Below are 21,184 nucleotides of genomic sequence, written 5' to 3'. Positions count from 1 at the left end.
TGGTTTGATTAGATTCCCCCTTAGGGGGTTCTGCAGGATTTCTATTCTGATTCTGAAATCAAAGAAGATAATTGAAGGAAACAGTTCTTCCACTTTATTCGGGCGTACATATCAATTTCTTTTGTAAATTGATTGACTTTATTTAGAACAAAAGCTCAATTAGTCTGTAAATACTTCCCACTGTGAACCTTTAATGCTTGATTTGAGCAGGTTTGTCAAGAGGGTGATACATTTGGTTTCTGCGGATTAGTGTTGTTTAAAACATAAATGGCTCACAAGTAAATTCCAGGTTGAGAAAACTGACAAAAATATTGAATTCATTTAATCACTAATACTTGATCTGAAAGTTGGCTTCAAATACATTAAGAACATGAGCACTTGAGAGATTCTTTTAGTTCCCTCTCTGTACCAGTAGCATCATAGCAATAAACTTCCCACACTGTCTTTTAATCGTTGTTTTGTGTCAAAAAAAAAAAAGGGCAGAAAGAGGAAAGGGAAGAAAAAAAAAGCAATGTGAAATTGACTTGTGATTTTGGAAATTTTGAATTTTAAAAAATGCTTTCCAAATCACTCATTAGGTCTAGCCAGTAGAAGTCAGTCATTCTCATCCTCCATTAAATGACTGAATGTATTATCTTTTTCTTTATCATTCAGTCCATGGTATTCTTTTTTTTTTTTTTTTAACTCTGTGGTCAACTTAGTCTCCTGGTCAGACACAAGTCTAAGGCTTCTCACCCTTTGGTGAGGGGCCCAAAACCCTTAATGAGACACCCTGGAATGGAAAAAGAGGTGAAGTTACCAGAACAAAATTATGCAGTGCAGGTTAGGAGCAGTGAGAGTCGCTGTAAATCTCAAAAAGCTTTTTGTATATAGTGGGTTAGGGCCAAATATTGGGTCCAGGGGAAACTCTGCTCCCCAAGCCGGGAGCTCATTGAGCTGCTCACAATGGCCCTAGTGAGCCCCAGGATCTGGCCTGCAGGATTGCAGGTGCCAGTTTGGCATTGATCATTTCTGCTATCAGGAGGAAGAAGCCCTTCCAACCTTCCCTGGCCTTCTAAGACCCATTGCCCGCCAGCTCTGCCTCAGCCCCTCCTGGCTCTGGCAGCTGTTGTGGAGCACAAGCCTCTCAAGTGTTTCTCATCTCTATGGAAACTGGCAAGGCAATATGAGAATGATGGCCATGCTCCACTGCGTCTGGGCAGAAAGGTGAGGATAACAGGTGTTGCTGAAGGTGTGCCCAGTCCTGACAGAATGAGATAGCATCAAAAAGGAATTCTTACAGTGAGGAGGAGAGAGGAGGTCTTTTAGAAGTGGAGATTAAGTAACAGAAGTGACAGTGGAGGTGTTGGGTTAGGGACATTGAAGCTTCAAATGTAGGTGAGCAGCTGTGGAAAGAGAACGGACCAGAGAGTTTGAGGACCTGGGTTCTCATCCCACCTCCAGCACTTGCCTGCTTTGTGACCTTGGGCAAGTCACTGCTTTTGGTTATAAGTGCTTACTGTGTGCCAAGTACTGTACTAGGTGCCAGGGAAGATACAAAGTAATCAGGTCAGACATAGTCCCTGTGCCACATTGGACTCATAGTCTAAACGGGGGGGAGACCTGGGAGGAGATGGAGTTAAAGAGAAGTTAGGTGACTTGCCCAGTGTCACACAAGAGGTAACTGACAGAGTCAGGATTAGAACCCAGGATTCTGAATCCCGGGCCTGTGCTCCTTCCATTAATAATAATAATTTTGGTATTTAAGTGCTTACTATGTGCAAAGCCCTGTTCTAAGCTCTGGGGAGGATACAAGGTGATAAGGTTGTCCCATATGGGGCTCACAGTCTTAATCCCCATTTTACAGATGAGGTGACTGAGGTACAGAGAAGTACAGTGACTTGCCCAAAGTCACACAGCTGACAAGCAGTAGAGCCGGGATTTGAACCCAGGACCTCTGGCTCCCAAGCCCGTGCTCTTTCCACTGAGCCATGCTGCTTCTCTAATTAGGCCCTACTGTTTCTCTCAGATCTTTTTCTTTTCCTCTTCTTTAAAGCAAACAGTTCCCTATGAAAGGAGTAGGATTACAATTCAAAATTATGCAGGAAAACAAAATGGGGTAGGGTTTAGCTGTGGATAGCTGCAGTCAACTTGATCCTTTCCCGTGAAAATCACTGTTGTAACTCCCATGATGTCTCAGCCTCTGCCTGGCTGACTAGATATATCTCCAGTGATTATTGCTCTTAGTAACCAAGCACTCATGTGCAGTGTGCAGTGATCCACTGGTATGACCCACACTTAATCTTGACCTGGAGAGGAGCATTAGAGGAAGCTATTGCCTTTTTTCATGAACCATCCAGGATATAGTAAGGCTTTCAATGGCATTGTTCCCGCAGGCAGAGCCAGGCTTCATAGTGCCTGCTCAGAAATTCACATCGGGTTGCCTAAGTCTTCTCTGGAAATACCGTTGGCTTTTGAGATCCCTCCTCAGGCTGCCTTTTCCACTGATGATCCTCTCAGCTGTGTGTTCTGGCACTTTGCCTGGAACAGATCGGTTTTCCCTACACTCAAGAACTTGCTTCTGATGCCTTTACTAAAGTGTGCCACAAAAACTGTTAAGGCAGTTCAAATGTGAGACGAAGAATGAGTGCTCTAATGAATGGATTTTGAACTCAGGAAATTCCCTTACATCTTAGCATGGGGGTCATGCAATGATCATAGGGGCCAGCTTTACTTTAGACATTAGGAGAGAAAGATTGGGTCTGAATGGGAGGTAGGGCTTTGCAAAACAATATATAAAACCTGATCTACTTCGGGAATTTTTAAGGGACTGAAAAACTGAGAGAAAAGGACGTGGTAAAAACGGGGCTTTATGTACTTCGAGATTTTTAGAGACTCCCCACCCAGTCATAGCCGAAAAAACCCCAAGACATTTAGGACAAATGGAGCATCCAAGAGTGGCCTATTGGGTAGAGTATGGGTCTGACAGTCAGAAAGGCCTGGGTTCCAATTCTGGCTCTGCCACTTGTCTGCTGTGTGACCTTGGGAAAGTCACTTAACCTCTCTGTGCCTCAGTTTCCCCATCTGTACAATGGGGATTGACTGTGAGCCCCATATTCATTCATTCATTCAATCGTATTTATTGAACACTTACTGTGTGCAGAGCACTGTACTAAGCGCTTGGGAAGTACAGGTTGGCAACATATAGAGACGGTCCTTACCTAACAACGGGCTCACAGTCTAGAAGGGGGAGACAGACAACAGAACACAACATGTGGACAGGTGTGGGACGTGGACTGTGTCAAACATGAGTAGCTTGTATCTACCCCAGCACTTAGTACTGTGCCTGGCACAGTGCTTACCGTCTTCTCTCCCTCCAAACCCTGCACCCATTCTGTATATTCTCATCCACCCCTCGGGTGGAATCAAGCCAGATTCATTCCCCTTCCCATCTCTGGGGTTCATCGCAGCCTACTCCCCTCATCATCGCCATGCACCCAAGGCCCAAACCAACTTACTTCCCTTTGTCACTGGACGTGACTCAGCTGGACTGAAGAGTTACCCTGTTCCTCTCCAGACTGCTTTGATGCTACCAATTTCATAATATCTTCAGTGCCACTGTTCCATCATCCTTCTCTTCCCTCCAGGGTCACTGCTACTTGGGTTTTATTAGTCTTCCTTCTTTTTGTTGTCACTGCTCCTGCTTCTATAATCATCCACTTAGCTTGGATGCACGGTGCTTGAATGGAGGAAAAGCACACCCAAATTCTTCAGTCGATGTGTGGACCATCTTGGTGCCAAATAAAAATCCACTAAAGTAGGTGACTGAAGGAGATGACCATGGCATCATAATCATCATCATCATGCCCACTCTGTCCATGGCCATGGCAGTCAAACGTTAGCCCAGACTCCAGTGTAGAAGATGTGGTTTGGAAAAGGTGAAAAGATGGTTACTCCTCCACCCTGAAAGGGCATTAAGTGATGTTTGTAATTATATCTCTGGAGAGAATTAAAAATCCAGTTTTCCTAGGGCACACTCCAAAGAATGGGTGTATTAACAGGTCCCTGAGAGTTGAGGGTTCTAGTATATGTTGTAAAAAGAGTCATTCCAAATCTCTCTTTCTAAAAACATAATTCAATATATGTTACCTCTGTCTACAAATGCCACTTCATCCTAATTGATTTTAAATCAAAGTCAGTATTGCTTTACAAAATTCCAGGTAGGCACACCTGTTATTCTATCATGTCTCTTTCATTTTGAAAGGTGACCAGATTTGGGGAGCTCACTGGGCCAGGGATGGAGCTGGGTGGTGTGAACATCAGGGTGAGAGGTGAAAAGGAAGGAAAGACAGGAAAAGAGACAAAGGCAGCAAGAAGCAGAGAGAAAAAGAAGGTGGGATGGTGAGAAACATAGAAAAGGAGGGAACAACTAGAGGGAGATGAGGAAAAATGTATACACTCACATATTCTACTTAACTCTACCTCTGTTGCTCTCAATGTTTCTGCTGCCACCTGTGTCCTGCTGGCAGGCATTAGATGTCTCCACCCCTTGGAGTGCACTGGCTGGACTCCCAGAAGCGGGGTCCAAGTGATGGTGGTAGCAGAGAGTCCTGCCATTAGGCCTGGGTGTCTGCCGGAGCAGGGATTCCTGCCCAGATTTCTGTGAGCAGCGATGATGGCAGGAAATAAGTGGCAACCACAAACACCTAGTTGTACCAGAACTGTCCCTCTTTGTGTAAAGAGATGGAGATTTCTGGCTCAACCAGATGGTCTGATTCTGGTCATGCCAGGAGCATCCATCAATGGCCTGAAGGGTCAGTTTTAGTTGCGGTGGAGATGGCTGCCAGTGGCAGCAGCATTAATGGCTGCAGTTGCCTCTGCTGAAAAAAAAAAAAAACCGGAGGATTGGATGAAGGAGGAGTAGTTTAAATGGGACAGTTGAATACTTTTTGTCCTCTTCTTCTGCCATGACAGCAGTAGCCTGGGCTGCTACCCTGCCATCCCCAAGGCAGTTAAGGGTTCTCTCCTGCCACTCTAGTCAAAAGCAAGTTTCCTAACTAGACCTGCCCTAGCGATCTCCATCTTTTGAGCTGAGCCCCCAAAAGTGTGACTTCCACATCTAATATGGGGTGTCTGTTTCTTGTACTCCCCACTCCGTGGAAGGCATATGTTTAGCTTTAGCCTAGCTCCAAGAGGAGAGCTGAGCAGAACATTGGTAAGCCCAGTGGAATACTATTGGTATCTGAGTTGGCCCATGATAGGATTTTCTGTTAAGTGTAAGGGATATTCCCATCAATACTAATTGTATTTGAAGCTGTGTTACTCTGGCATCTGTGTTACTCTGTGTTTCAGTGAGTATTGCAAGCAAGGATTATCTGGTACTTCTATATGCCTGTTCCCTTTGCCTTCTTAAGCAATGATCCCACAAGTTATGCCTAAAATATTATGGCCTAGTAGTCTCTGGAAAAAAATTCAAAATATGGAACTTTTGGATTGGCCCAGAATGGTTCATTGATTTTTTTTTTCTGCTCTAATGGGGAAGTTCACTTAACCTCCCAGTGTCAGTTTACCCATCTGTGAAATGAGAAGGATATTTTCTTATACAGATGTTTTGAAATTATTCTGCAAATGTTTGAATGAGACTGAGTTCAGGATCACTGCTCTCCTCTCTCTCTTCAAATGAAGGGATAGCGTTATTTTATCTTGTAATTGAGTGCTTATATTTATAATTATAAATAATATCACTATACTTCGGGGGTTAAAAGGTTCAGAAAAACCACAAATGTTTAAGCCACCTAATTAGTACCAAAAGCTCTTGCTAAGCAAGCAGGACAAAAGGAATGCAAATACTTCTGTAGGTGATTATTTTTCTGAATTAATAATCTGGATCTTCCAGCAGTTGTTCTATCGTGTTCTATCTTTCCCCTGTCTATAAAACTATTTTCCCCTCTTATCAGAGCATAAGATTAATGGTTCTCCAGTGTTTTCCCTGGTAGAGGTCACCTCAGATGAAGGCAAAATCCATCTCACTCTTGCTCTTGATGACTTTCAAGTCAACTCTCAAAGAATTTATTCCAGACATTTCATAACCCCAATTTGAAAACTCCACCCAAAAGATTACAGGGAAGTAAGTATCTTGGGAAGTAGCCATGGTGACTCAGATATGTTGCTCTCACATGGGTCAAAGCGACTGGTTTCAGTGCTCTCACACTTGATTGGATTAATTATATAACACGGGCATGATTCTTTATATTTATAACATTTAGGCCTGTGAATAAATCTTATCCTTTGGGTATTTCTGTCTCTTACAGTGCCAATCAACAGCCTTCATATTAATAAGATTTTTTGCACCAGTAGCTCTACCATAACATCAAGTGGTACTTGTAGTAATGATAGAGTCATTACAAAACTAAAGAAGAAAATAGAAATACATTTCATGGGTGTGATTAAGGTATCATAATGGGCTTTCATATGTAAATTACCCTTGACTTAATGAACTACCTTGCTCAGATAATAGTTTCATCAATCTGCCTCTAGCAAACCCCTCTTCTCCCATCATATATGTCACCAGTCTGCCAGAATGTTTTAACTCAGTTTCCTGTAATGTAGTTTGTCCTATGTAGTTTGTAATTTTTTTGACAGAATTGCCATGGATTGTGTAAAAAAAAGTTGTTTAAAATAATAAGCAATATTAAAATATGAAATCCAAGAAATGCAACAAATGTCAAAAATTTGTCTATCTACAGAGACAGCATAGTGCAGTGCAAACTGTGCTATGGATGATTAATACAAATGAACATTAGTGATATCTGTCATCAATTCCATGTCAGCTGTGCACTGGGTTCGGAAGAATCCATTGATGAAGAGTGGGGATTTAAGGAGAATACCCAAACACTTCCAGAACAAAAAGGAAGAAAGTAATTTAGAAAATATTTTTGTGGGTCCGGAAGAATCCATTGATGAAGAATGGGGATTTAAGAATACCCAGACACTTGGGAGAATTCCAGAACAAAAAGGAAGAAAGTAATTTAGAAAATATTTTTGTATGGCAGCAAATCACTCGCATTGATTGTCGTTTTTTCCAGTGGAGTCTTGCTGTTCTCCAAAAAGAATTTTGGAATGTCAAGTAGATTGCACAGCCTGGAGGAAGATTATAAATGCTGTTAGAAAACTTCCTTGTAATGATCCTTTTTTTTTTTTTTCTTTCCTCCTGTCCCCACTTCAGGAAGCCAAGGACAGTTCCCACTCACGCAGAATGTTACAGTTGTGGAAGGGGGAACAGCAAATTTGACCTGCAGGGTTGATCAAAATGATAACACCTCCCTCCAGTGGTCAAATCCAGCTCAACAGACCCTGTACTTTGACGACAAGAAAGGTGAGTACAATTCCTTTCAAATTTTTTAATCACACCCCGAAATATTTTAATCACAATACATTGATTTCCCTGAGATGACACAAATTATTCATTTTGATTACCAAACCGCTGCTGTTTGTATTTATACATATTAAATATTTAGCTTGTGAGTCACAAATGATGCAGATAACTAGATATTTACATTTTCATAAAATGAACAATTCTAATTCTGTTTTCTTTTTTTTTTGCAAATCCTCTGCCTCTATCTCTCCCTCTGTTTCTGTCCATTGGCCGCTATCCCTGTTTCTATTTTTGAAATATCCTTTGTATACCCTACCCCCCAGAAAAAAAAAAACTGCCCTTTCCACTGTCATAATATGGATAAAGTTCTTTTTGATAAGACTGAAAACAATATTTAAATAATCATGTTTGCTTTTTAATAGGAACTTTGTTCCTCTTGACTGGGTTTAGAAAGAAAATGTATTTGAGCAGTTACCACTGTGTAGTTAGTCAAGCCCAAAATACTGAGCTCTGATCGAGTGAAATGGGATATGCTACCTAATTAAAATCGAGGTCACTTGTATTAATTGTTTTGATTTTCCTAGTTATGCAATACATAGTTTTGAGGTAGAACAACCAAATAAATCCGTAGTGCTTTGAGGTACAAGTCACAGGAAATGTCATTCAAGGTTGCATTTCTAAAAGTTATGGCTAAGTCATAGTTTATGAAATTCAGTAACACGTGTTTTATTTGGCTTCTTACTATTCGAAAAATTATACTAACCAAAATTCACGTTGCATCCTTCCTACAAGGGTAATCTTGGCTGCTTGATCCCTTGTAATGAAGTTTATAATATTTGAGTCAACTCGGCAATAAGTCACTCTGCAAAATCTCTGCTAATGTGACTCAAATCACTACAACTTCTGCCAGTGAGCTCCCTCTCTCCTCACTAAAAGGATCTTAAAGATTCTTTTCCATCTTCGATCTTCAATCGATCCTTTGGAGTAGCTGCATAGACTATTCTAGGAGTGGTTTCCATAGACTATTCTTGGAGTGGTCCACATAGATATTCCTAGGCTGCAGGATTTGTTGTTCAGCTAATTTGATTAACAAACAGAACTGCCTTATGCAGGAGACTATCTCATAATCTAGTCAGCCAACAGTTCTCTGAACACAGCACCAGGTAGCACTCTGCTCTTCCTGCTGTCCACTCTTTGTTCTTTCTGGAAGGAAGTCGCTAGAGCTTTCTGCCCCATTTTGGATAGTCCAAACACCCAAATAACCAGAATTTTCAAGTACCTGGCACCGCTTGTTCCCTAAGCATATACGATGACTAAATTGTGCATTTTAAATTAAATTAATTAAATTAAATTGTGCATTTCAAGCGCTTAGTACGGTGCTCTGCACACAGTAAGCGCTCAATAAATGCGATTGATTGATTTAAAAATTGAGATTCAACTTTTTATCCATATTGATGTATAAATATCATATAATCATTTGATATATACCATATGATATGGTATATCATATATACCTTATAGTGTGTACTATATATGATATGATGGTAATACTTAGAAAACAGTTGGTATCTATGCCAGTGATTATAGTGAATTGGCCTGGGTAACACAGTTTTGTAACTGACGAAAGCTGATGTTTTCAGCTAGTAAAGTAGTGGATTCACTGGTGCAAAAATGGTTTCTTGTTGTGGGCCCATAATTCGTTTGCAGTGGTATCATTTATATACCATTTGTTTTTAACTGAGAGCATGTTTGAAGGCTTCACACAAGATAAATAATTGACAGCAGTACATTGCAGGTGCTTTCATTTTTCTGAAATTGTATAAATATACAAATTTGATTTGACTGAGCATGTAATAATTTCAGTATGAATTGAATCATCTCTAAGCCTTCATTTAGCCCCTTTCAATGATTATGCTTTTAAAATATGAACATGAATTTTCTACATTAATTATATAATTGACTACCTTAGCCATAGTGGCCAGAGAGAATGGCATACACACCTGCAATTTGTATTTGAAACAGAAAACAGAAGATCTCATAGAAAACCCATTCAATCACACTTAAAGCTCTCTTCTGAGACTTTGATAGATACCAGGGGAATTGTTCATAGAGGAATTTTTAGGAATGCTTTAAGGTCGAAGATTACAAAGGCATGCTAGTTGTTTGCTTCATATGATTATGATTATTTTATTCTAGTTCAAAAATGTGCATCTCTGGTGTACAGTACTCCAAGTATGATTACAAGAGGCAGGGATTCAATTTTGGAGAAGGGCAAACAAGCAATGACAATTTTCTCTTTAACTTCAATTTCCTAACATCTCTTCCCATTGCTAACAAAGTTTTGAAATAGAGAGCTGAACGACTAAATCCTTCAAGTCTAACGGATGTCTCAACTTTCCTTAAAAACCTCCGGGGAAAGGAACATCACGACTTTTATTAGTCTGATAGTCGAGGTTCCATGTGGCTAACAAATACCTCTCCATGCTTTCATTAAAGCTTTGCTTTTTTACCCAGTCCTCAGTGCTAATGGCCAACAACTGGTCCACATCCTCTCCATAAAATCCTTGTCATATTCTTGAAGACAGTGAAGTCCTTCAGGCTTCTCTGCTTCTGTCTAAATAATTCAAATTCCTTAACCGTTCTCTGTAGAATCTATTTGCCAACACTTCAGTTTTAGTCACTTTTATCGCTCTCATATTATTTCCTCTGGTTTTCTCCTCATCTTTTGGGAAGTTCAATAAAGGTCTTGACCTATCCGTGGTAGGGTTGTCCTTTGGTTGAAAGATTCTGCTGCCGATGGTGAGACTATGTGCTTTGTAAACTTTGTCTGCAAAAATATGGTAGTGAATCTGTTCTAGGCCCTGGCCTCTCAGGTGAGCATTGCTCAGGTACCGAGGAGAAAATAATATCCTATCCAGAGGGACCTGCACTTCAGTTGTTTTTGCAGTGTTGGTGATGACTTGCATGGAGATATCCATACGCTATCATATAGGCCTGTCATGCTAGCCCAAATCCTCAGAAGCTTCTTCCCTGATTATCTGACAGTGAGAGGAGCCTGTGGTTTGTGCCCACTGAATTTGTCATACTGTGGCCATCCACAGGCCTCCCATCCTACAGCCTGGCTTACAGTCTAATCAATCAGTCAATCAATCAATCAATTGTATTTATTGAGCGCTTACTGTGTGCAGAGCACTGTACTAAGTGCTTGGGAAGTACAAGTTGGCAACATATAGAGACAGTCCCTACCCAACAGTGGGCTCAGAGTCTAAAAGGGGGAGACAGAGAACAAAACCAAACATACTAACAAAATAAAATAAATAGAATAGATATGTACAAATAAAATAAATAGAGTAATAAATATGTACAAACATATATACATATATACAGTCTAATACCACCCAGAAGGCAGTGCGACATAGGTCACTTGCCCCACCTGCTTCATTCTTCTACAGCACATTTGTAACATGGTTTTGTCCATTAGTACAGTGCTTTAAGCGCTTAGTACAGTGCTCTAAGCGCTTAGTACAGTGCTCTGCACATAGTAAGCGCTCAATAAATACAATTGATGATGATGATTACATGCAAGCAGCATGACCTCGCAATTGAATCTTTGGCATAAAAATCATCGTCTTAGCTTCTGAACATATTCGGTGATCACAGTGAGGCTACAGGATTGACTTGGGTGATCAGTTTCAGCTGATTCTCAGCAAGCACCCAACAAATGTAATGGGATGATAAGTAGCAGTTACTGGTTCCTCCTGGTTCTTGATTCAGCTTGCTGCCCTCTGAATATCAACCCCCTTGTTCCCAGCATCTAAGAAGGAAATTGCTCCAAGCCCACTGTCACCCAACAGAACATCTCTGAGAGCTCAATAGCAGCAGACACCATTGTGGGTATAAATCTGTATGTCAAGGCTTTAACTTTTCCAACTTATAAATGAGGTTCTCATGGAGAGAGAATCAAACAGCTCTGCCAAAATCTTAATTCCGTTTATGGTTTCATTTCTTCAGTCATCTGTTTATCATACAAAAGGTTAAATTTATTTGTTATGATAAACTCCATCATCTTGCTGATTGTTTCCTAAGCCTCGTGTCTTTGTGATTTGAGCGTCTAGGTGGTTACAAAATGATTAGTTGATCATTTGTTTTAGTAATCTTCCCAGGAATTAATGCTGGCATCTGAGGTTAATAGTCTCCTTTGCCTGCTATTTAAAGAGGTTTGCCATTTCCCAAATCTTAGGTACTCCTCCTCTTCTCCATGATTTCTCAACAGTTATAGTCCATGCTCTGCAAGTGTATCCAACAGTTCCATAAACTCTGGAACTCAGACCATCTCCATCCAAATCTAACTGTTTCTTTCCCCAGTCCTAGTTGGGATTTGCAACTGTCTGCACCAAAAAAAGATTTGGCCTGATCAGTTTCTCCCTTATTTGTTATTGTTCTTTAAAAAAAATAGGTGAAAATAATTTGAAAACCTCTGTGTTAGCTCAGCTATCTGTCCTGAGCTTTCTCTTTCTCCCTGGTTGGTAGCATTCTGCCCAGTATAATTGAAAAATAATTCCTTGTTCCTCTTTGTGACTTGTGCTAGTTGTAACTCCTTTCCAGTTTTGGATTTTCTAATCTTGCCCCTACATTATTTTTACTATTTCTTTTTTGCCTTTTCACTTTCCCAGTTGATCTTGACAGTGTCCCCTTTTATAGTTATTCTAGTTGTCCTATTAGCCCCTTTAAGGATTCCTAGTCAAGTCTAGTCAACTTGTCTTTCCTGTCCTTCAGAGTAATTGGCACTGGTATAATTTTTTTTCTTGGGCTTGCAGAACTGCCTTATTAAAGAAACCCTTAGTTCTCTTGGACTCCTTTGCTTTTTAGGCTTCTCTTCAGTTGGGATCTTTGTACTGATTCCTGAAGCAGTTACATTTTTGTTTCTTAAAGTTCAGCTTCTTCATCTTGCTGACTTCTTTTCTTCCTTCCTTCCCTTACAGTCTTGTCTTAGAATTCTCAGAAATTGGGACAAAACATTTCAAATAGGAGTCAGTTCATGGTCAGGAGTCAAGTGGTCCTAGAACAGGCTGCTCTTTTCACTCACTTTCTCCTTTTTTGTCACTTCATTTAATGCCCACATACTTTTTAATGCAGTGAGATCAAAACACAGTTGGGGGGTGGGGGCAGGAGCCAGTGATCATTATAACATCTTAGGAAAGAATAGTGGGAGATATTCACTTGAATTGGGCAATACATATAGGAAAAAATCCATTAGGTCATTGGTTGTTTCTCAGCAGGTGCAAGAAAAAAACTCGGCTAGTACCATTTAATCACTTAATTCTCAGGAAACAACTCAATTGGCTCCGTATTATTGGGGAGCTACTGTAGATCCTTCTCAAATTGCCCATTGGGTATATATGCATAACAAACGCAAACAACCGTCTCCAAAGTGAAGAATCATATTATCCTACATGCATGTGTATTTTTGGGTGATCTGATGTGGATACTAATATTTGGCATGTCTCTATTACGGGCAGCTTGTATTGTTCAAATATAATTTAATTATGATATTTTCCTTTGAGAAACTTTTCATTTTACAGCCATGAAAATATTTAAGTGATTTTCAAAGCCCCCCTGTGAAGTTACTACGTTGAATGATTAAATATCAAAAATTCTTCATTTTAACGGTGAGACAGAGAAAGGCAGTGCATACAGCAATTGGTGAAAAGATTGGATTGATGAAACAAAGTGAAATTTTGAATCGAAGGATACTATCACATGTATTAGATGAAACTGTCCCCTTGAGCATCCATCAGGTGACCCAACAGGACGAAGACCACAGTCTTGAGATAAAATTCAGCTAAAGGCATTCTCCTGGGGAACATCAGCTGACACTGAGCATTTTTGACATATGTAATAGTAATTGTTGCATTCTTTAAACATCATGTTCAAAGTAGTGTACTAAGTGCTGGGGTAGATATAACGCAAACAGATCAGACACAGTCCCTGTCCCACATTGGGCTCACAACCTGTTTCCCTTGATGAATCATAAGAGATTGCATATGGTACATCTTGGAGAAGAGAATCGATGTTAGAATATTTTTGTGTTTATCCATGTAGAATGTGTGGAACTTGTTATATTTTATACCTGAATATTACAGTAGTGAGACTTTTCAATCTGTATACTTCCCTACCAGAGTGCTGTTCCCCTAATTTAGTATGTGGCTCAAATAGTGAGAGATAAAACCATCAAAAAGTTGTAGATAAGGAGAGGTTATTTTGTTTTGAAAATGTGTAATGGAATTGCATATACAAGTATTGGAATTAGGGATAAAGTGTCCATTGCCTTTTTTTTAACATCTTTTTATCTTTTGCTTGAGTTCCAAACCTACATTGCAACCAAAAATTAAGCCCCTGCAATCCAGTGCAGTGGAAACTAGGCAAGAACATTAAAGAGGCTTAGATAAGGTTTCTCTAAGAAAGGAAGCAGACTTGGCTTTACAAGAACTGAGAGCATGGATTTAGGGAATAGCACAATGTAATACTATGTGGAAATAATCAAATTTTTAGGAAGTATATGGGGGCCAGGGATGTGCATTTGTCTCATCTCAGATATCATGTATATCCTAGGCCTTCATCTTTCCACCCAAACCCTGTGCTCTCCCTGTCTTTCCCATCACAGGAGACAACACCATTATCCTCCCTGTCTCACAGCACTTAGTACAGTGCCTTGCACATAGTGCATGCTTAATAAATGCCTCTGATTGCACAGGAACACAGATTTAACCTACACAGTTTTCATTTAAAATGAAGACTTACCATAGAAACTTTTCTATGCTCACAAATACTATTCTTTTCTGTGCTTACGTATACTCAGTCGTATAGATTCTTTTCAGAAAGGCATGTGATGCAACAATACAGAGCGGGCAGAAACATAGTTTGAATGAGAATATATTCTGAGTACATTTTCACACACACACACAAATTTGATGCAAGGTAATTTAGAACATATAATTTAAAGATATGTACATAATTGAAAAGCAGCATGGCCTAGTGGAAAAGGCATGGGCCTTGAAGTCAGTGGAACTGAGTTCTCATTCTGGCTCTGCCAATTGTTTTTTGTGTAACCATGGACAAGTTACTGAACTTCCCTGTTCCTCAGGTCTCGTGTTTTCGCTCCTACTTAAACTGTGAGCCCCCATGAGGGACAGGGACTGTGTCCATTCTCATTGACTTGTATCTACCCCAGTGCTTAGAACAGTGTATAGATACATAGATGAAACAGAAGGGAGAGTGATCCAGGGATAAAAGGGCTCGATAGTGGAAGGCCTCTTGGAGGAGATGTGACCTTATTAATGCTCTGAAGGTGGAGAGAGGGTTGTCTAGACTGTGAGCTCCAGGTGGGACAGGGACTGTGACCAACCTGGATTGCTTGTATCCACTCCAGCACTTAATACAGTGCCTGGAACATAGTAGGCACTTAATAAATACCACAATTATTATTATTATTATATGGAGGGGGAGGGAATTCCAGGCTAGAGGGTGGATGTGGGAAAGGGGTTGGTGGTGAGATAGACAAGATCAGGGCACAGTGGGTAAACTGGCACTAGAGGAGCGGAGTGTCCGGGCTGGGCTGTAATACGAGATTAAGGTGAAGTAAGGTGCAACAAGCTGATTGAGTGCTTTAAAGGCAGTGGTGAGGAGTTTTTGTTTGATGTGGAGGTGGATAGGCAGTCATTGGAGGTTCTGGAGGAGTAGCGGGACATGAACTGAACATTTTTGTTGATAAATGATTCATGCAGCAGAGTCAAGTATGGATTGTAGTGGGGAGAGACAGGAGGCTCGGAAGTCCGTGAGGAGGCAGATGCAATAGTCAAGGCGGGCTAGGTTAAGGCTTTGCATCAGCATGGTAGCAGGTTGGGTGGAGAGGAAAGTGTGTGTTTTAGCCATATTGTGAAGGTAGAACTGACAGGATTTGGTGACCGATGGAATATGTGGCTGGAATGAGAGAGATGAATAAAGAACAATGCCAAGGTTATGGGCTTGAGGGAGGGAGGATAGTGGCATTGTCTACAGCGATGGGAAATACAGGAGGACAGAGTTTGGGTGGGAAGATAAGGAGTTCGGTTTGGGATATGTTTAATTTGAGGTGTTGACGGGACATCCAAGTAGATATGTACAGTGCTCTGCACATAGTAAGTGCTCAATAAATACGATTGATGATATGTTTTGGAAGGCAGGAGGAAATGTGGGACTGCAGGGAAGAAGAGATGTCAGGACTGGAGATGTAGATTTGGGAATCATCTGCATAGAGATGGTAATTGAAGCCATGGGAGCGAATAAGTTCTCCAAGGGAGTGGGCATAGAGGGAAAATAGAACTCAACATTTTTTAATGTAGAGGGAGGATAGAACTCTTAACATCTTTTATTGTACTTTTTAATATTGGAGGATGAAAATATCCATGGACTAGGAAAACAGTATCTTCACTTATGACTTTTAAATATCTGAAATTGATATAGATTTTATTCCACTTTAGAGGAATCCTGTAAAATGAAGAGGTTATAAATTAAGGGAAGCAGCATGGTGTAGTGGATAGACCATGGCCCTGGCAGTCAGAGGTCATAGGTTCTAGTCCCGGCTCCACCACATGTCTGCCGTGTGTCCTTGGGCAAGTCACTTCACTTCTTTGAGTCTCAGTTGCCTCATCTGTAAAATGGGGATTAAGACCGTGAGCCCCCATATGGGACAGGGACTGTGTCCAACCTGATCAGTTTGTATCTACCTCAGGACTTAGTATAGTGCCTGGTACATAGTAAGTACTTAACAATTACCGTAATTATTATTATTATAATGATAAAGCAAAAATCACCAGTGACTAGTATTGAACTTGGTTTCCAATTTGGATCATCTGGTACTGTAAATCATATTGATTGTGTTTATTGATAGCAGTTATTGGGTGTACACTAATGGATACCATTGCCAAATATTAGTTTTTCCACACCATAGCTTTGAACCCCATATTTGACAGTATATGTCTTTTGAGGGATTTTTTTTCATCTACATGAAGATTGCTACTTTGAATATTTGCTTCAATTTCATTTGAGGATTACAAAATGATTTTCTCAAATTAATTAACCAGCAATGCCTCTGGAGAAATGATGGAACTTTTGAAATAAGGTCCCCATTGTACTGACTAGTATTACTGTACTATTAACTATGTGCCTATAGAGATAGTGTGAAGTTTAAATGCAAGGCAGTTGTCACCTGAATCAATTGCAAGGCCTGGAATGGAATACATTTCAGTCTTGATTCCTATTTCCAACTTTAACCTATTAAATCTAGTCTTGCCATCAAAAAATGTCCCAATTAAATGATTTTAAGTAGACACCACATGACCCGTCTTTAAATACGTTATTTTACATGGAGGTCATATTCCTTTCATGAGTATCTGCAGAATTCTGCAAATCTCAAGTGGACGGAAGGTAAATTTTCCTGTGACTCCTGTCATTCCCGAAGAAATATTTTATGAGTAAATGAGAGTCACTAGAAGGACCTTTGCTTAATTTCAGATTAACACAAACTCTTTGGGGAAGAAGAGCAAAGTACCCTCATTTCTTATTTCATTACATTGAGCAATTCACAGAAAGATGCACTTGGGTAGGTGTCAGAATAGTAGTTAATATTTCTTCTGCATTTTGGATTCATATAATTAAGGGTAAAAATAATAAATACCATGAACCCTTCCCCTCTCCATCCTACTCACTTCTTGGCCTAGATAGAATTTTATTTCTAATAAATTAGCATCAAAATATTCACTTGGATTAGACAAATATATAACAAGTGTGTTACGTTGTCTGTAGAACCTTTCCAGACTTGCCAAAATCCAGATCTACGGTGCCAATCCAAAGCCTGAGTTTTCCATCCTTTCCTGATATACTTTAATTCACGAGTGTGACGTAAAAAATAAAATGAAGTCAAATAGGCTTCCCTAATGGTTTGGAAAAAGAGCTGATGTGCCAACTCATTCCCTGTAGCAGAAATATGAGTTCAGGCTAACTTTGTTAAGCCACTGAACAGGTATTTGGATGATTTGGGGACCCAATCTGCCACAAGCAGAGTGAAGGCTTCTGCCCCCATAATTCAACATAGGTTTTGTCTAGTCTGGGGGCTTCTAGGAAAAGCCACCTAGTCACTCAAGAAAAAAAACAAAAAATAGGGCAGAGGCAGTCACAATATAACTGGATAATTGAATTTCTGACAGATGCTATTCACCCATGTCACTTGAGATCAAGTGGTCAATGAAGGAGCTCATTCCAATATGGGTGAAAGCCTCCTAGTTTTATATCTTGCCAAATTTTGCTGGTAAGTGGCCTTTACTGCCAGAGTGGAATCCAGTTTCATGATGGAACTATGAATTCCTTTAAGAAATTCCTGAAGGGAAAGAATCTTCTGGGCAGGGAATGTGTCTGTTTATTGTTGTATTGTACTCTCCCAAGTGCTTAGTGCAGTGCACTGCCCACAATAAGTGCTCAATAAAATGAATGAATGAATGAATGAAAGGAATCCATTTTTGCTATTAGGAGCAGACAAATGCAGCCTTTGATGCACTGCCCAAGGAGAGGTGGTGTGAAGAAAGCAAGACAAGGTGGAGCTGAGACACCCTGAAATTTGTATGTGGATATGTTGTTCAAATGATTTATAAGTCACAGAATTTTATATAAGGTCGATAATTCCCCTTTGGATCTCTGAGTTGTTAGTTGGGGTCTTCTCTCTATGTCTCAGTCAAAAGGAATTGTTCAAAAGAAATCTTAAGCTGTTCATTAAGCTTAGAGAGAGAATCCTGACAATGCCAACAAAATAATCAAATCAACTTGGATTTGGGGAGGGATTTAATTTTAGATTAAAACTCATTTATTTAAAACATAAGACAGAACTAGTTTCGTGTTTGGATTCTTTTTTATTTTAGCACTTGTGATGCTTGTGTCCTAGTTTGCTGTTTTCCTTAATGTATTATGTCAGCATTAAATTTTCCTGGATGTATTATGTTTTCCAGTAACAATGTGACTGAATGCCTGGGGCAGTGATACAGAATGATTTTCCTGGCTAGATGTAGTGGTGGGAAGGAGGGCATATAGAACTTGTCGAAGAGTTGAGAGATTTTTGCACCTATTTGCAAAGCTGTCCCATTTATTTGTCCTTTGGCAGTTTCTATAGTTTCCTTGGTTTTGTATCTTTATTTTTGGCATATTTCTGTGCACAAAAATTCATTTGGCTTGACATTAGTTAGAGGGTTTAATGCAGATTAGAGAACATTAAAGGGATAATTTGGCTCTATTGGCTCACCTGGAAACAGGCTAAATTTAGACAGATATTATAGAAGGATCAAGGTGGCACATTCAGTATTGAACATTTAGAGATTAAACAGAGAGTTGGACAGTAGAATAAATCTCCAGAAAAACAAAATCCTATCATTTTTTCAGGCTAAGATATTTGTGGAATGGTACCTCCCCATGTTCATACACTTGGATAGGTTGTCATCTTCACACTCATGACCCACTCACCATATCATTGGTTCTGTATGTGCTGTGTATCTTCTCAAGGATGTCTTGAAATATAATTATATTTATAATCCAGGTTTCTACTTCATAAATATAATTTTAAAATGCAATCCAAAAGGATTGAGCTCAGATTTTGACAACTATGTTTAAATTATTATCTGGGTAGCTCCCAGAAATAAATAAAGGCACTTTAGCTAGTAGTGGGTGCATTTTTTTTCAGATTTTGTTAATTTTAGATAAGAATTTGGAATTCTTGGTCTAGGTTAAAAGAATCATTGGTGAGTTTATACATGTTACTGAAAAAAGAGTAGAGATAATCGGAGTATCATCATAAAATGAAAGCATTGACCTTAAATATGCTCTTGGGACTTGCTCTGGAAGAGGTGCAGTAACTTGCTTCTTCCCCAGAGGCTAGTGAAAGCTCCCAAGTGACTAGCTATCATATATTATCAAGGACAGCAAGCGATCTTAAAGGAAAAAATTGGGCCACTATTGACATTTTGTTTTAATGGCATTTGTTAAGTACTTTATTATGTGACAGGAAATGTACTAAGCACTGGGGTAGATACATACTAATCAGGTTTGACACAGTCCATGTCCTGCGTGACACTCAGTCTTAATATCCATTTTATGGATGAGGGAACCGAAGCACAGAGAAGTTAAGTGATTTTCCCAAGGTCTCACACAGCAGACATGTGGCAGGGTTGGAATTAGAACCCAGGGTCTCTGACTCCCAGCCCCAAGCTCTTTCCACCAGGCCACACTGCTTCTCAGATTTACACTATCAATTTCCCAGTGATTTTTCAGTGACTCACAGAAATCTTCCTTTGGTTTATATGGATGGGCAGAGAACCAGTCTGAGTGGGTCCCCTCTGTACCAAAATAGCCCCCTTTGTTCTGGCAGTGTGATGAGTCCGGAGGAAGTATTTTGCTCACAGAACCGCTGGAGGAAAGGATCAGAAATGCCCTGCCACATTGGAGGCATCTTGAACTAGAAGTCAGCCTGGACTGGATCAGGGCTCCGCAGGAAAGCTGCAAGTCCAAACCTCAGGGAACATTGGAGAGTCGTGAATCACCTCAGGGTGTTTGTCCAATTTGTTAAATCTCTGTCCAGTAAGTTAACTCTCCTGCCATATTTTTGTAGAGAGTTGCTCATAGTTGAAGAAGAAACCACTGACAGTGAAATTCACCCCTGGGTATTTGTTTGACTGAAAAGGCCAATGCAGGTCCCATGGTTGTGGTCACACTGCATCCACAAAAGCCAATTCTGGTTTGTGCTGTCATGTTTGTTGCTCACTGCTTTTGCTGCTGTTTTTGCCTTTGCCTAATAATAATTGAAATAGACTGTGGGCAGGGCAAATGTCTACCAAATCTGTTATACTCTCCTAAGTTCTAGACTCTAGACTCAAACTTGTCGTGGGCAGGGAATGTGCCTGTTCATTGTTATATTGTACTGTCCCAAGTGCTTAGTACAGTGCTCTGCACACGGTAAGCGCTCAATGAATATGATTGACTGGCTGCTAGTACAGTGTTTTGCACACAGTAAGTGCTAAGTAAATGTAATTGATGGATTGATAGTGGTATTTGTTAAGCACTTACTGTACACCGAGAACTGTGCTAAGCACTGGGGTGGATACAGGATCACCAGAGTATCACAGTCTCTGTGTCTGTATCACCTGGTACTTAGAGTCAGTGTGCAGTAGGAGAGCAGGTATTCAATCCATATTTTGCAGATGAGCTGAGGCATGAAAGACATCCCCAAGGTCAAATAACCAGCAAATGGCAATGCTAGGACTGACTCTACACTACTCCATGTCAGGGTCCCATGCTTGTTAGTCCATCCGCAACAATTAATTCGGATTTTCATCCAGGATGCAGCATTTTCTGAGGTTTTGTTTTACTGTACCCTTTGCTCATTTGCAGCGTGGCTCAGTGGGAAGAGTACGGGCTTTGGAGTCAGAGGTCACGGGTTCAAATCCTAGCTCCGCCAATTGTCAGCTGTGTGACCTTGGGCAAGTCACTTAACTTCTCTGTGCCTCAATTCCCTCATTTGTAAAATGGGGGTTAAAACTGTGAGCCCCCCCGGGACAACCTGATCACCTTGTAACCTCTCCAGAGCTTAGAACGGTGCTTTGCACGTAGTAAGCGCTTAATAAATATTATTATTATTATTATTATTATTATTATTATTATTATTATTTCTTCTGGCCTCCTTGCTTTCGCTTTTCCTATTTTAGTTTGCCAAACAGCAACTGCTTGAATATCCTGCTGTCACCAATATCCCACCCT

At 40.2% G+C, this 21,184-nt stretch overlaps 1 protein-coding gene across 6 annotated transcripts in view; it reads left to right on the top strand.

Annotated features, from left to right (window-relative positions):
• CADM2 (cell adhesion molecule 2) overlaps positions 1–21,184 on the top strand; it is an 861,189-nt gene that overhangs the window by 639,435 nt on the left and 200,570 nt on the right. For all 6 annotated transcript variants that reach the window (XM_038766108.1, XM_038766105.1, XM_038766103.1 and 3 more), the window contains one exon: positions 7,205–7,354. In XM_038766108.1, coding sequence (XP_038622036.1) covers positions 7,205–7,354 — 150 coding nt within the window. The remainder of the gene's footprint in view (positions 1–7,204; positions 7,355–21,184) is intronic.

This window comes from Tachyglossus aculeatus, chromosome 24 (assembly GCF_015852505.1).
Source record: "Tachyglossus aculeatus isolate mTacAcu1 chromosome 24, mTacAcu1.pri, whole genome shotgun sequence".
Taxonomy (NCBI): Eukaryota; Metazoa; Chordata; class Mammalia; order Monotremata; family Tachyglossidae; genus Tachyglossus; species Tachyglossus aculeatus.
Note: the sequence above shows the minus strand (reverse complement) of the source record. Positions and strands in the feature narration are given on the sequence as shown.